The sequence below is a fragment of the Sceloporus undulatus genome, chromosome 6 (genome assembly GCF_019175285.1).
Source record: "Sceloporus undulatus isolate JIND9_A2432 ecotype Alabama chromosome 6, SceUnd_v1.1, whole genome shotgun sequence".
In the NCBI taxonomy this organism is placed as follows: Eukaryota; Metazoa; Chordata; class Lepidosauria; order Squamata; family Phrynosomatidae; genus Sceloporus; species Sceloporus undulatus.
In genome coordinates this window covers 84,759,802-84,774,771 of record NC_056527.1, presented here as the reverse complement: position 1 = coordinate 84,774,771, position 14,970 = coordinate 84,759,802, and the positions used below count along the sequence as shown (strand labels likewise).

At 41.9% G+C, this 14,970-nt stretch overlaps 1 protein-coding gene across 2 annotated transcripts in view; it reads right to left on the bottom strand.

The window, feature by feature from the left end:
• Window positions 1-209: 209 nt before the first annotated feature.
• Window positions 210-14,970, bottom strand: part of GOSR2 (golgi SNAP receptor complex member 2) — a 16,117-nt gene continuing 1,356 nt past the window's right edge. Inside the window, exons 2-6 of one of the 2 annotated variants that reach the window (XM_042475833.1) lie at window positions 10,749-10,813; window positions 9,168-9,276; window positions 7,240-7,372; window positions 5,937-6,077; window positions 210-3,159 (exon numbers count right to left, since the gene is read on the bottom strand). In XM_042475833.1, coding sequence (XP_042331767.1) covers window positions 2,998-3,159; window positions 5,937-6,077; window positions 7,240-7,372; window positions 9,168-9,276; window positions 10,749-10,813 — 610 coding nt within the window. In that variant the 3' untranslated portion in view covers window positions 210-2,997. The remainder of the gene's footprint in view (window positions 3,160-5,936; window positions 6,078-7,239; window positions 7,373-9,167; window positions 9,277-10,748; window positions 10,814-14,970) is intronic. The other variant, XM_042475834.1, reaches the window with a different exon arrangement.

The window sequence follows — 14,970 nt, the reverse complement described above, 5'->3', positions numbered from 1 at the left end:
TTAAGAGTCGGGTGTCCCCTTCTTTTGTGTTCTGAATCCACTAAACCTAAAACTCTATATGATAAACTTTGATTCCATGGCGTCAACAAGGCTAGAAATTGACCAGCGCAGAGCCAGTTAGGGAAATAATTAACCCTTTGGCATTACTTTGTGACTCTTTGGTCTTCTTGGTTCCAGGAAGTTCTAAGGACGACAGAAATAAACATAAATAAGTTCAAACAAGGACTGAATACATTTATTACAGATACCTTGTAGTTTCAACAGTGAAGTTCAATGAAGTCCAAAAGCATCTCCCCAATGGCTGGTAACTGGGCACTGCACTTGGAGAAGAACCACAGTAGGCCAGACATCTGCTAGTACATTGATAGATAGTTGTCACTGCGTACTGGGTAGGAGAGGCTCCCTTATGAGATCCCTGTAATATAGCTGCCTGTAACAAATTGTAGCATTCTCAATTTATGGAATACTTGGATTTGAGTTTCACAGATTGATCAACAATTACTGTATGGAGTTTCAGGCTTTTGTACCATTCCAATTCCTTGACCAATTCCACTGGATGCAAATCAGAAGCCTAGTTTCTCTCTTTACCACCATAAGGTTTTGAAACATTTATTGGTAAAAAAAAATGCCCAAATATCCAGTTTGCCTTTTTGCATCAGTTTCAATGTTCTTAACTATTCTGTGACACCACTTGTGTTAATTTCTCACCTATTTTTGATAAGAAAGGGCCCAGCAGCACACAATACCCGGTAGTGGGCAATTTCAAACAGAGACTTGTGCATGGAAAACAGTATTTAAATGGAGCTCATGGACACACTCATATCCAGCACAAGTTGTACATTTGTTTTCATAGTGGGTTCCCCCCACCCCATGTAGTCTATACACACAGACATACATCACTGGACTTGTATGTTAAAAACGCTATAAGGCAAGATAACAGGTCTACAATGGTATATTAAAAAAAAGTCCCGCTACTACTGCTCTTCTCTCAAGTGAGAGGTGAGAGCTATCCAACCCTCCATATGTTACTGGACTGCATCTCTAGCCAGCACAGCCAACAGTGGGGGATGCTGGGAGTTGCAGTTCAACACCACCAGGAGGATTTCCAACTGACAGTTTAAATAGCATGTCCTATCCCCCCCCCCTCGTCAAAAAGGAAAAAGCATTTCAGTCTACAGACAAAAGTGAGTAGAGGCTGGTAATGGCAGAGGAAAAAAAGAAACAACGAAACTACAATTGCTACGTTTAATGTTTACCTTGTCTATTTTGGAAATGGTTTTAATCTGCTTAAACCAACTGAAACATTAGTCATATCAGTGTGAATGGAGCAAGAATCAAATAAGCAATTATAAAGGAACAGGCTCAGATAGCAACTTGCACGTGACACTAGGATGTGTATTTCGGCACAAGGCAGAAAGCCACTGCTTCCCACTAATGCATTTGGGAGAGATGTAAAAGGCTCTGAACTACAGCCTAGATAACATGGCAATTAAATGGGACTTTGAGGTACAGTGTGCTATCAGGAAACTCACAACTATATTTGCCACTAGGATAGACTATGCCAACTAGAACGATGGACTCAAACTTGAGCATGGCTGCAAGGCTGCCTTGGGGCTCTGACAGTTTACAGACCACAATGCTTAGTTTATCAATGGATGAGATCAATACATATTTCTCTCTTGTGACCACCTACACACACAGGGCACTATTACCCGATTACCAGATGGTGCGATAGGAAATATGTAGGACAGTGGGATTCATGAGAGGTTGGGAGATTTAGTTGGGAGAAGGGGTGGTAGTTTATAGTTAATGCTATGCAAATTTAACTGGTAGTCAGTACAATGGAATTTATTCCCATGTTAAACATGCACAGAATCACAACCACAGAAGTCTTGCAGCAGAAAGCCATCATTCATTGAGATTACTTGCTCCAGTCTCGAGTCACTTGCCCCACCTTTTTCATTCTTATACTGCTCCCTGTGAATCCATGAGAACAAAGGGGTAGAAACACCCACATCCACACAAAAAAGTGGAATTGTCAGCCAGTGCACTGTTGTGCTGAATACCAAAGCCTACTGGTTGTGGTAAATGCTATTTCTGCGCTGTGAACTATTGCAATTTATGTTTCTTATAAAAACAGTTCTCAAGAATCTTTGCACATTCACTACTCCATTGGGATATAGGTTACTGGCCTAACATACACATCCCCAGCCTACCACATCCCTTGATAAAGCAGCCAGGGCTAGAACCTTACATTTGGGGTGTATCTACAGCTGTCAGTCACACCAAGAACCCTGAACACACTGTTTACTGTTAACTCTTTGAAAGCAAGTCATTTCACTGATACTACTTCGGCTTACATGAACTGCTTATGCCAGAAAAACGGCAGATATAGAAGCCATGTATACCAAAAACAACACCCCACACCAAAAAAAAAAGCCCCAGCACTTTGGCAACAGGCTATGAAGGTATCTATTTACTTTGACCACTGTGGGAAGCAAGATACACTCCTGGCCTCCTAGCACAGTAATTAAAGTCAAAATAGCCCATCCCTCACACACAGCTCTTTTGATCATCTCAGGTGACCATGGTATTCATCTGCATAACTTAGTTCCTAGTTCAGCTGCATAACCTAGTTCTGGCCTTTGCATTCTTATGGAGCCCATAGTTATAGTCACAGCACATCTGGGTACTTTTCTTGTTGATCTCAATGACGATTCCTGGTGTGGCCACATGAAATGTGCCACTAATGTAAGAATACCACACTGCCAGCTAAGTTTGAGTGTTCCAAAGGCAATGTGCCTTCCACATGACACTCTTTCTTAATGCTGCGAGGGTCCCATTCAGTGCCGAAATGTCCCAGATGCCACCCAGTTTAAGTATCACATGAGCCATACAGAGAAGATGACCAATCCAGAAGTTAGGAAGTTCACAGTTATGTTGGAAGTCTATGAAGAAAGGGATCTGACACAGTCCACTTGTGAGGTCTCTGGCCACTCACGTCAGGTACTGCACCACAAGGAACATGAGCACACATGTCACAAGCATGCCTCCAATCATGAAGTACTTATCCTGGAAGGCACGTTTCTCAATGAGGCGCATGACTGTATTGGATAAACCCAACATGTTGGCAACGTCCATTATTTTCTTGTGGGTGCCCTGAAGGTGACAAAGGAAAAGTGACAATGTTAGCAAAAGACCATTCAATAAGCCCTTCCAATTCTCTCAAAGTCTGGAAGCTTTTTGTGTTTTTCACAGTCAGATACTCCCTAAAGAAAAGTTGCTTTTCCAGAGTCAGGAAATATTTTTAATGCAAACCTGAAATGTGAGTGATTTCCATCTTTTCTCATTCTTCCTCTCCATCTTTTTTTTCACATCCTCCACCCCAATTTTTTCACATGTTGATTAAAGCCTCATATGAATGTACTGGTATTCAAGACTTTTAAAACACATATTTTAATGTGGCACTTTCTCTAGGATTACATGTAACTTGTGGTCTTCTTGGTGTTTGAACTCTATTTTCACACTGGTTTCTGTAACTCATTGGGATATGAGAATGTCTTGCATTTTACAAAATTCAACTTATTGTTTTAAAAAATAGTGGCACCAGTGCTCTTGCACCTGCCTTAGTCCAGCTGGCAAGTAAGCTACAGGCCATGGTCCATTGTTAATAAGATCCAGACACAAGGTTTTCACTAGAAAAGCACAAGCTGTTACATGACAGCCGGACACCTACATACAAGTTCTCCAATGCTTAGATCAGTGGTGACAAACCTATGGCATGCGTGCCAGAGATGGCACTCAGAGCCCTCTCTGTGGGCACACACACCATTGTCCCAACACAGAGTTCACTAGAGTTTGTCACTAGAAAGCCAGAGGGACGTGGCACTTTGCGATAAGTGGGTTTTGTGTTGTAGTTTGGGCACTCGGTCTCTAAAAGGTTCTCCATCACTGGCTTAGATCATATTAGGAAGCACGGTGACAGCCAGCTTTCCACCAATTATAAAGAAGTCGCTTTATCAGCCATATTTTCTTCTCCACCTTATAAAATATTTTGATGTATTTTCCTTCAGAAACCAGAACTAAGCTGCAAACCCATGTAACCTTGATGCTTCCTTTTCCCAATGGCTCTGCTAAGCCTCGAAATTGTTTCAATATGAAGTATGGCAGCAAAGATGGAAGAGCCTGCGACTACCAAAAAAGCAGGAAAGCAGCACTGTAGAAGCAAGCAGCACTGTGGGGATGAGCAGTGGCCAGCTAGGTATTTACAGCAGCTACAACATCTGCAGAGGTACTAGTATGTAAGAAAGCCAGCGTGGTTGGAATGTTGGACAACTTTAGAGACTCAGCCATAAAAACCCCTGGATTACTTTGGGGAAGTCACACTTTCTCAACCTTAGAGGAAGGCAAAGGCAGGCCCCCTCTGAACAAATATTGCCAAGAAAACCCTGTGATAGGTTTGCCTTAGGGAAATTTACATCGGAAATTACTTGACACAACATCACTGGTATGTAAAATATGGAGATTGTTCCCTTGAAATTATAAAAGGGGGCTTTCACTTCCATGTGCAAATATTGTGCGAACAAGCCTCTACCTAGTTGAGTCATCTTTATTTCCCATAACTACATTGGGATGGTAAAAGGTGACATTTCTTTTCCAGGATGACTTCTACACACAAAAGGTGAAGTCAACCCTGCAAAGTCACATCCTGCAGTGACCTTAAGTGACCAAGGCTGCTAGAACTGGCAACTCTGACCTGGGAAAACAGCTGCATCCCAGGTGGGGCCAAGATACCAAAGGAAGGCAGCTTCTCTATCTTAGCAGAATATCAGGGATTGCCCTATTCTCAAGGCCCACACCCTGTTGGTCAACCCAGTTTGCCTTCAACTGACTGCTCCACCAGAGGAAAAGGGTTGTGGTTGAAATAAAAATAAGCATTTGGATTAGAAATGTTATTTATATCAGCAATTACCAAGAATTCCTTCATTTTTAATTCCTGCAGCGCAAGGGGTAGAGCAGAAAGTAACATCCCACCTAGGTTAGAAACAAGCAAGTTTATCTGCTCTTAAGAAGAAGATGTAGGTAGTATGCTACAGCAATGTGTGCAGTGCAGCTAAGGGGAGAAAACCCTACAAGCAAGGATGCAGGTCGACTGACAGAAGCAGCCCAGAGCCAACAATGGGTAGGAAAAGAAAGATCTGCAAGGATGGAAAAGGTAGATGGAGCAGGAGGTTGATGGATGAATATGAGAAAGATAAGTTGATGTACACAACCTTACTCTTCTACAGAACCACTGGCATGGACGATCTTTTTTCAGGACTTGTTTAGGGTAGGAAGGGAAATCTATTCTTTTAGGTCTACTGTTCATAAGAAGCTGTATCATTGGTTAGACTGTTCAACTTTCAAGGCAAATATCATCTAGTGTAACTGGCAAAGGTCTTTCACATCACCTGTTACCTCATCCTTTTAAACTGAGATGGCAAGAAGAAGAATGCAACATTCTGCATACAAAATCTCCACTGTATCACTGAGCTGCAGGCCCTTCCCTATTGTTATTCCAGCAATGCTTCCTTTTCTGGGAACAAATTTGCAGAACTCTGTTCAAATTTCCAAATAAACATTTTTAAAAGGAGATTTATTATTAAGTTTACAAGCCCTGAAGTTCAGGTTTTCCTGAAAGACTGAACTGTAACAACAGTTCCAAAGATCAAAACATTAGGTTTTTCATATAAGAGATGAAGCAGGATAGATTTGGAGTCTGTACATTCAAGAACAGGATGAATCAGGGGAAGTGGAAGAGATAAAGAAAGGAAGAAATGAACATTGCTGTTTTATCATTCAGAATTCAAGAAAATTATCAGATATCAAAAAATATTGGGTGCCTGATCATACATGGTTTTTTTTAGAAACAGCTGAAGGCCTTATCCTGTGCCCACCTTCAGTGTCACTCTCTGATCCCTCAGGCCCTGTAGGATGCTGGTTCCGCTGCCAATAAGATCATCCATGCCACGGTGTGCATTTTGAAGGGATTCATTATGTTGTAATGTTTCATCAATCGGAATGGTGGTGTCAGAATCCTGCAAGGGGGGGGAAGGAAAGGGAAGCATCTCGGTTACCTTTCCTTGACACTCCGAACCTTGACACTCTAAACCCAAAAAGACAAAGGTGACTGTGTAAGCCCAGATACAATCAACATTGGTCCAAAAGACATTGCAGAAATAATCCAGTTTGAGATTGCTTTAACTGCCCTGGCTCAATGCTAAGGAATTCTGGGAACTGTAGTTTTGTGAGACATTTAGCCTTCTCCGTCAGAAAGCTCTGGTGTCACAATAAATTACAAGTCCCAGGATTCCCTGGGAATCCTGGGAGTTGTAATTTTTTTAGAAATAGCTGAAGGCTTTATCCAATGCCCACCTTCAGTGTCACTTTCTGATCCCTCAGGATTCCCAGGGCGGTATCAAACTGGGTTATTTCTGCAGTGTGTTTTGGACCATTCTTCAACAGCAGTGAAGTTCAAACTCCTTGCCTTCACAGAATCTTCTTCTGCTAGAGATGTCATGCCCATTCAACAGACCACTTCATGTACAATATGCTGGTGATCCCTGAGGAGTCACCTTTTCATGTCTGCCAAGTGTGCCCCAGAACCCTACGCTGTTCCTTTGTGTTGCAGGAGAAGAGTGACAATAGCAGACCAATTGCCATTTTGCAGTTCTGGCAACCATTTGTCTATCTAAGGTCATAATCTCTTGAGGCCCTTTGTCCAGGTGTTCCTGACAAATGAGCTCAGAGGTACTTCATGACATTTCTTCAGCATTTGGTGCAAGGGAACACCATTCCCAAAGAGGTTCAACTGGTGGTTGCACTACAATCTTTTCAGCACCAGAAGAAGTTATTATTATTCTCCCAAGCATTTAAATAACTGTCTTAATGTTTTTAGACCTTGGTCTGCATCCAGTTCTATTTTGGTTTTATATGCTGTAGTGATTTTACTACTGAATTAATTTGGTTTTAAGAAGTGCTGTTTTTCTAGTCACTTTCATTGTTTTTCATATTTTTAAACAGTGGCCTAAAAATACAATAACTAAATAAATAATTTTGCCCACTGTTGTGGATCGTCTCAGTACTGAACTGCACAATTCCACAAAACCCCACTTGTGTTATAAATATGTGAGAAGAGCAGGAGGCAGGTCAAGGGGGCAAATCTGAGCAAAAATCCCCTGGCCTTGGCATGTAACATACATTAGTGGTGAATGTCCGAGCCAGAAGCTCTTCCCGTTGTCTCTCCTGCTGCTCCCGAGCATAGCGTCGATGCTGGAAGTTCTTCAACGCAGTCTGTAAGTGCTGGATGTCATATTTCAACTGGTCAACTCGGCTGCAAACAATAGTTAGAGTAAAGAGGCAGAAGTTATAAGCTTCAAAAATGCAAGACAGGCAACCAGTCTGGAGGGTTATCATAACAGAATACCATATATACTTGTGTATAAGTCGAGGGCAGTTTTTGAGGCCAAAATCATGGATTTTGATATGACCCATGAATAAGTCGAGGGTCAAACACTGGGGCATGTTACAAAAGATCTACAGGGGGAAACAAAGTACCACTTCCCTCCCTACATCTCCCTCTCTGAACCTCTCCCAAGGGTCACAGTATCAGCATGGAAAATGGGGAAAGAAGCCTGGGTGCATACATGCATGCGCGCGCGTGCACGCACACACACCTTTGCCACCAGCATTTCCAGGCTCATGGCTTGCAAAAAAAGGGCACCAACCTTTCTTTTTCTCTCTGCTCCTAACCCCAGCATTTCCAGGCTCATGGCTTGCAAAAAAGTGCACCAACCTCTCTTTTTCCCTCTGCTCCTAACCCCAGCATTTCCAGGCTCATGGCTTTTGAAATGGGGTCCAAGCCTGGACATACTCCCTTTCTCTGTGTCCCTTCCCTTAGCAGCTGCTTGTTAGTTATGGCTGCGAGGGAAGGCTGAGGGCTCTCTCTCTCTCTCACACACACACACACACACTGGGAGAGGGAGAGAGAAGAGAGCCTGCTGAGATTGAAATGGGGAGCTGTTTACCTGGCTACAGAGGAAGGTGGGCACTTTCTTTATGAACTTTTTCAGCAGTAGCAACTTAATGCCCTTGATTTTGGAGTCCATTTTGGGGCATAAATTTCTTGACTTATAGTCGAATATACATATATGGTAATATAATACCAGCCTAACACTGAATTTGACCATGGCAAATGAATGGAAATGTGCACTTGACTCAGCATCAACAGCTATATTTCTTCTCCTGTACACATGACATTTCAGATCATATAGCCCATGATTGTTCACTCTGCCAAACAACAGTTTTTACGGGATGAGTTGGACATTTTGCCAACCTTGATTTTTTTTTATTGGAGATGCTAGGCAATGAACCTAGGACCTTGAGCACAGCAAGCAAATACTCTGTCTCTAACTAAGGGATGGGGGAAATGTTTTGCGCAGAGCCAGTTCATGGACCCCAGTTCCCTCTCCCAAAACTCCCCTCCCATGGCTCCTAGGCCACTTCCTGTTGGAAAAAGGCAACCCCTCCAAGCCACCACTGAAGGAGGGTGATATGGCCCTCCAAGGTCCCTAGGTTGGCCAATGTTTAACACTTGCCCGCCACTGTTCCACAAGCAAAGCACACATCTTTGATTAACATAATATACTTGTTGCAAGCTTTTGAAACTCCACTGGCTTTTTCATCAGGCAAAATGTTACATACCAAACAGGAGAAAAATTGGAGATGTTAGTAAGATGCTTGCATTTTGTTATTTCTGTCCTTAGTTAAGATGGTATGAGGACAGTATCTTTAGCAGGCTGGCCCCTCCTCCACTGGCCATGTAGCAATAGGAGATGGTTATTTTATTTAGAAGTTTACTTTAGAACACTGTTAAGTTCTTTGGTGATTGGTGGGTGAAAGGTTATTATTTATAAAAACAAGACAAAAGAAAAGTTCATTCAACATTCATTGATAAGAAAATGTATACCTCTACACCTTCTATTCCATATTGAAGGCAACAAACAATATCATCGTTGTCATCATCCTCATCTTCATCCTCAAACATTCCTCCACAACAAGCAGAATGCAGCAAAAGACATAAAGATGAAAGAAGTCACCTTGGGAAAGCAAGGAGGATGATTACTCACAGTTTGGCATTCTGCCGCTTATTGGGAGGTTCCTTGTTACAAAAAATTTCTAGCCGTTCTAGGTTGCTGAAGATCCTGTCAATTCGTGCCTGGATTTCATTTTCTACCACTGTAGAAAGGGAAAAAGAAAGAGGGTTAGTATGTTCATTCAGGGAGACTACACACGTTACTGTTTTAACCTATCCAGTTCATGCAGTCTTCCAAGCCTTAAGTCTGATTTTGCCTGTAAGCTCTACTTCATAGGCTACACTGAGGATCAAACGCTAGATTAATATGTACAAACCTTATATATACACATCCAGTCCCTTAGCAGATGCTTAACAAGTGAACAGAGAAACCACCATCAAGAATAGCTTTTCAACTGACAAATTGTGAAAGTAAAGTAAACAGCTTCCAAACAAGACAAGATGCAGAAGCCTATATTAAATAATGGATCTGTGTCTGGATTTTTCAGAAGCCATCATCTGCAGTTCTTCCATTCAGACATGATGGAAAGCCATCAATTGTAGTTCCTCAATCCAGGCATGATGGGAAGCTGTGGTAAACTGACACTTCCTGGTTTGTTTTTGTTCATGTGAAAGGAGAAGCAAACTGGCTGGATTCAACTGTCCAAATGCAGCTGTTTGTCAAAGAATGGCATTGCAGCAATCTCAGTGGGGCTTACTAGAGCTAGGAAAAACCTCTTTTTTGGAATACAGCCCCCAAAATCATATCGTCAGTGTGGCCAATACTAGGCTGTAGTGCTTGCCAAAGAATCTGGGTAGCTTGCAGCCCTAAGTACCCTACCTCTCACATTGCCAGAGAGGTTGCAGAGGCAAGTGATGGCCATGGGAAAGTGTCTGGAAAAGTGCCTCACCATTTCAACTTTAAACTTGGTAGTACATAAATATATTTCGCTGTTCATTCATTCTGACCACAACTTCGGTATCACAAACATGACTTTTTAAGGGTTGTCACCCTTAACAGATTGCACTGATTAAATGAGCATGACTTAAACAATCATTTTGGAAAATGCACACTTTGCAAGAATAACTAGGTGCAAGAACATGTACAGCAAAATTCAGCTGTCATTCTGCATGCAAGATTTCTAACAAACTGGTATACTCCACTTTGCAGAAACCACAGCAGTTGCTATGAGAGGTACATAGCTGGCAAATCTACCTCAGTGCCACATTTGATACATTTTCTGGCACCCATTCCTTGCCACTGTTCTCGGGTATGTGAAACACCAGAAAGAATCTTCTAAGGTATTGCTCTTCAACTTCTGCTGCTGCATGAAGTCACACTTAAAGATGTATGTCTCACATTCTCAGAGGAAAACAGGGTCAGTGTCTCCCCCAAAATGGCATCTGCCATCCACACTTTTGGAAGGTGTCTGTATGTAAAATGTACTTCTAAAAGATAATTGATAAGGGCAAAGAAGCTAGTAACAGGAACATGGAAAATCTAGCACCCTTCAATTAGTATTAGCTGATGGAATCTGAAGACACAGATTGGAGAGTTACCTCCTTATACGAAACCTAACCCAGTAATACCAAGCCAAGCCAACAATGTAGTTGCCCTCCAGCATCAATTACTCACAGTGAACTGATTGCTTGTCTGTTGTCTCCAGACGGCTCATGTATGAGTGAACTTCATGGACTTGCCTGTTGAAAGGTAGAAAGGCAGGAAATGGGAGAGTCAATAAGCATCTGTTCTAACAGAAAAAGGATTTATCAAGAAGGCACAATGACAGATATAAATTGCTGATGTGCAGACTCAAGAGGACTCAGCAATTCAAACATATAATTATCTGCCCCATCACCTATGGTGAATAAGAAGTGCTTCCAGCCAACCAGGCAAGGAGGATTTACAAAATGCAACCAAATTAAATAGTGCAGGCTACCGGGAAGAACTGCGAAGGCTTCCAAACTGAGCAGTTTCTGAACTGCACTCTCATCAATTATCATGGCTAGCAAGCATAGCCAAAGGTGAGGAATGCTGGGAGTTGAAATACAACAACATCTAGAGGGCCATAAAATTCCCACCATTGGCTTAGTCTATCAGATATCGTAACCTCACTTGCAAATCTGGGTTGGTAGAACTGTAGAGTGGAACTTTCTTCTGTTGCTGTACATTACCATGAAAATATTGCTATTTTTAGAAATGAACTGTATCACAACTTTAATCACCAGTGTAATTAAATGCTAAAACACCACCCAAGCCACAAAGCTGGAAAGGGTAACCAGTAAATTTTAAAAACAAAATTCTAATGAACTTTTTCCACTACTAGAAAGCATGTACATTTGTGTGCATACACCTGCTAAAGTTAGTGGGTATGTTCAGATATCATGGCCAGATAGACTGTTTTTAAAGAAAATTCTACCATGTGTGAGCAAAAGTGTTATGCGTTAACTCTGTCTGCCAGCAGGAGCAACCAAACAGCTTGCTTTTAGCATGAAGTCTGAACCAATAGCCTAGCCCCCTCCCAAAATAAGCTTCCATCACTGGCTAAGGGGGCATTCCAATTTGGATCATCATTGTTGCATATGCTCCAGTTTGTCTGGAGAACAATAAAACAAGTTATCTCCTGGGAAGTCCCAGCCAGGATTATCTGGCATTTCTCCTGGGAATCTCCTCCAAAATAAACAGTGGGAATGGCACAGTAGCAATGACTGCCAGCTGGAAAACCTGTTCGGGAAACAAGCTGAGGGTATCAGGCCACAGGCACAGAAAAGGCAACCGGATGTGGGAGATCAGGTTAGGAAAGAACGGGAAGAATCCTCTGCCCCTCGGCACCTCCTGGAAACTGGTGCATGGCAGAGACATGACTTGCACACACAGAGCAAACAAGTAAATGCAATGGGCAATGAAAAATAGTCATGAGATACAGAAAACATAAGTCAAAGAATCTTCCAGAAGAAGCAGTTTGGGCCTGCTACAGTTTGAATAGTAAGATGTACAGAAATGCCATAACAACACCATCAGCAGTGTGAACCACAAGGTCTTCCAGATGTTGGACAAGTCCCAGCAGACCCTGCCAATGGTGAGGAATGTTGAGAGTTGCAATCCAACATCTGCAAGGCTGCACTATTCCCACCTCTGCAATGAATGATACTACACAGTATGGAAGCACTATAGTCAGCCCTCAACTTTCATGAGTATAACTTCCATGGATTTGATTATCCAGGAGTTTGTCATTGCTGCTTAACTAGTTTAAGCAGCAGCTACTCTGCACTTAACTTGGCAGGTAATTCATGGCATACATACACACTGGCCTTATTTTCCTGTTTCCTATGGCCTGGGTGGTACTGATTTTTGCAGCAATAAGTGGGAATTGTAGTCTGTAGCATGCATGTTTGGAGAGCTTAAAGATATTCTTTTTTTACATTTCTGCAGGGGTCCTGCGCCCATAACCTACGCAAATGTGGAGGACCGACTGCACTTTACAATGCTTCTTAGCACTCTGTCATATTCTAGAACCAGGAGAAAACAAATTTATGGGGATCTGCGGGCTTGTGACAGAAACGGAATCAAATGGCCATTAGTCTATCTCTGTAATTTCCTTATCTTTATATGGCACATTTTTGGTATGGTGGCATGAGCTTAAGCTCACTTCATCATGGCAGGAAACAAGTATAACAATTAGGCCCGTACAGACAGCCCAAAATAAAGCTGCTTCATGTCACTTTGGTGGTATGCTGTTTAAATGATGCATGCGTCCTAGGAGGCCGGAAGCCACGCTAAAACCACACTCCAGTCCTAAAGATTGGAGCATAGCTTTAGCACAGCTTTTTGGCCTCTTAAGATGCCTGTGTCATTTAAACAGCATACCTCCAAAGTGACCCAAAGCAGCTTTATCCTGGCCTGTCTGTATGGGCCCAATTGCTTCAGGATACCACCAGATTGCCAGTCACAATTGCTTAATACAATGCTGCTCAATCAACCTTTGAAAGTTTTGCAAGTGCATGCCAACTCATGATCAGAAGACATGTTAAAACAAGCATGTCAAAGAAATAACTAGTTGGGGTTATCATAAATACACCACTAGGACATACAACCTACATCAAGTCACCTAAAAGTAGGAAAGCCTTTAAAGTTAACAACGTATGATTCAGTCAGTTGAGAGCTGTGACAGCAGAAGGGAATCTAATTATGTATATCAAGCAACACTCAACCATCAGGAAAAAGGGGGGAAAACAGTTTTCAAAGTTTAACACTCAGGTTTTTGAAAATCTGTAAAGCACATGCCTCCTCTGCAAGGCAGAGTCAAATCTGAGTGTTGTCAAATTAGAAAATCCCATTTCCAGGAGACATCCACAATTCTAGGCTAAGTACAAGCAGACGGGGGAAGAGGGAGCACAGAGTTGTCATGACTCAGTGGATAAAGAAAGCAGTCTGCACCTTGCTTTAAACCGCAGGTAGATTTAGGAGACTAGACTGTATCTCATTCACATTTCTTCCTGGTACAGCATGCACTCTGGCAGTTTCATTCCCAGCTTCACAAAATCCAAATGTATGATCAAATGTACCTATTTTTTTTAAGAATGAGGAGGTCAAGTGTGCACCACCCTGCAACTTTCAATTATTACAAATGGAAAACTTAACCATGTACCTGAAAGCCAGGCAGAAAACATATTCTTTGTGTGTAGCTTTGATTTTGGATGCCCAATATGATCAATCTACAATTCCTACACACATCTACCTGATCACAATGGGACTAACTTCTGACGTTAAACAATAAGGCTGTACTATAAATCTGTATTAGCTGTTCTCTTCCTACCACTGTGCTGTGTGCCTTCAAGTCATTTCCAACTTATGGCAATGCTAAGGCAAATCTATCACAGGATTCTCTTGGCATGTTTCTTCCGAGGAGGGTTGCCATTGCCATCCCCTGAGGCTGAGAGACTGTGACTTACCCAAGGTCACCCAGTGGGTTTTCATGGCCAAGCAAGGATTCAAACCCTGGTCTCCACAGTCAGAGTCCAGTGCTCAAACCACTACACCATGCTGGCTCCTCTATCCCTAATTTTCTTAATTATTAACCTTCACGTAACTCCCTCCTTCCTACTCCTGTTCTTCAAGAACTAGTTGTACAATAATTGTACTTATTATAATTGTTAAGTCGTTGTCCATCAAGTTTTTCCTCCCCTGGATTTGCATCATCTTTGACCACTGTCCAAGCTAACCAGGAGAAACCTAAAATCTTGATGGTGATAAACTTCTTTCCTGGGATTACCAATACTTTTCATTTTTTATGTGACTTACCACCCCAAGCAAACATTTTGGGGATTACAGTCCATCTTTGCCATTCTTTCTGATCCCTCTCTATTGCAATTTGGTCTGAAAACCACCAGCTGTAATTGACCTAAGGCCCTTTCATTCACAACTTGATATACACTTTCTAATATGGTTTTTAGCAACTGGATTTTAATTGCCTGTTAATATTTGTTTATTTGGTGGATTTATATCCCTCCTTTCTCCTAAAATGGGAGACTTTAAGGATGTTACAGTTAAGCATAGATTCGCAGACAAGGTGAACAGATTTGTTAAAATGAAATGCACCACTGAAGAAAACAATTGGATTTTAACTTTACAAAGGAGTAACAGCTATTTGATTTTTTCCAGCAGGGCTTACTGCAATTAAAGGTGTTTCTGTAACAGGAATAAACCCTATTCAGAAGTTATCCTCCAGGCATAAGGCCAACAGAGATGGAGGGAAGGGATAGAGTTCAATGGGCTGCATCCATCACCTGACAGTTCTTTAATTCATTTGGTGAAAACCTGAAATCGGTGAAACACAGAAATCAAAACTCATATAGGC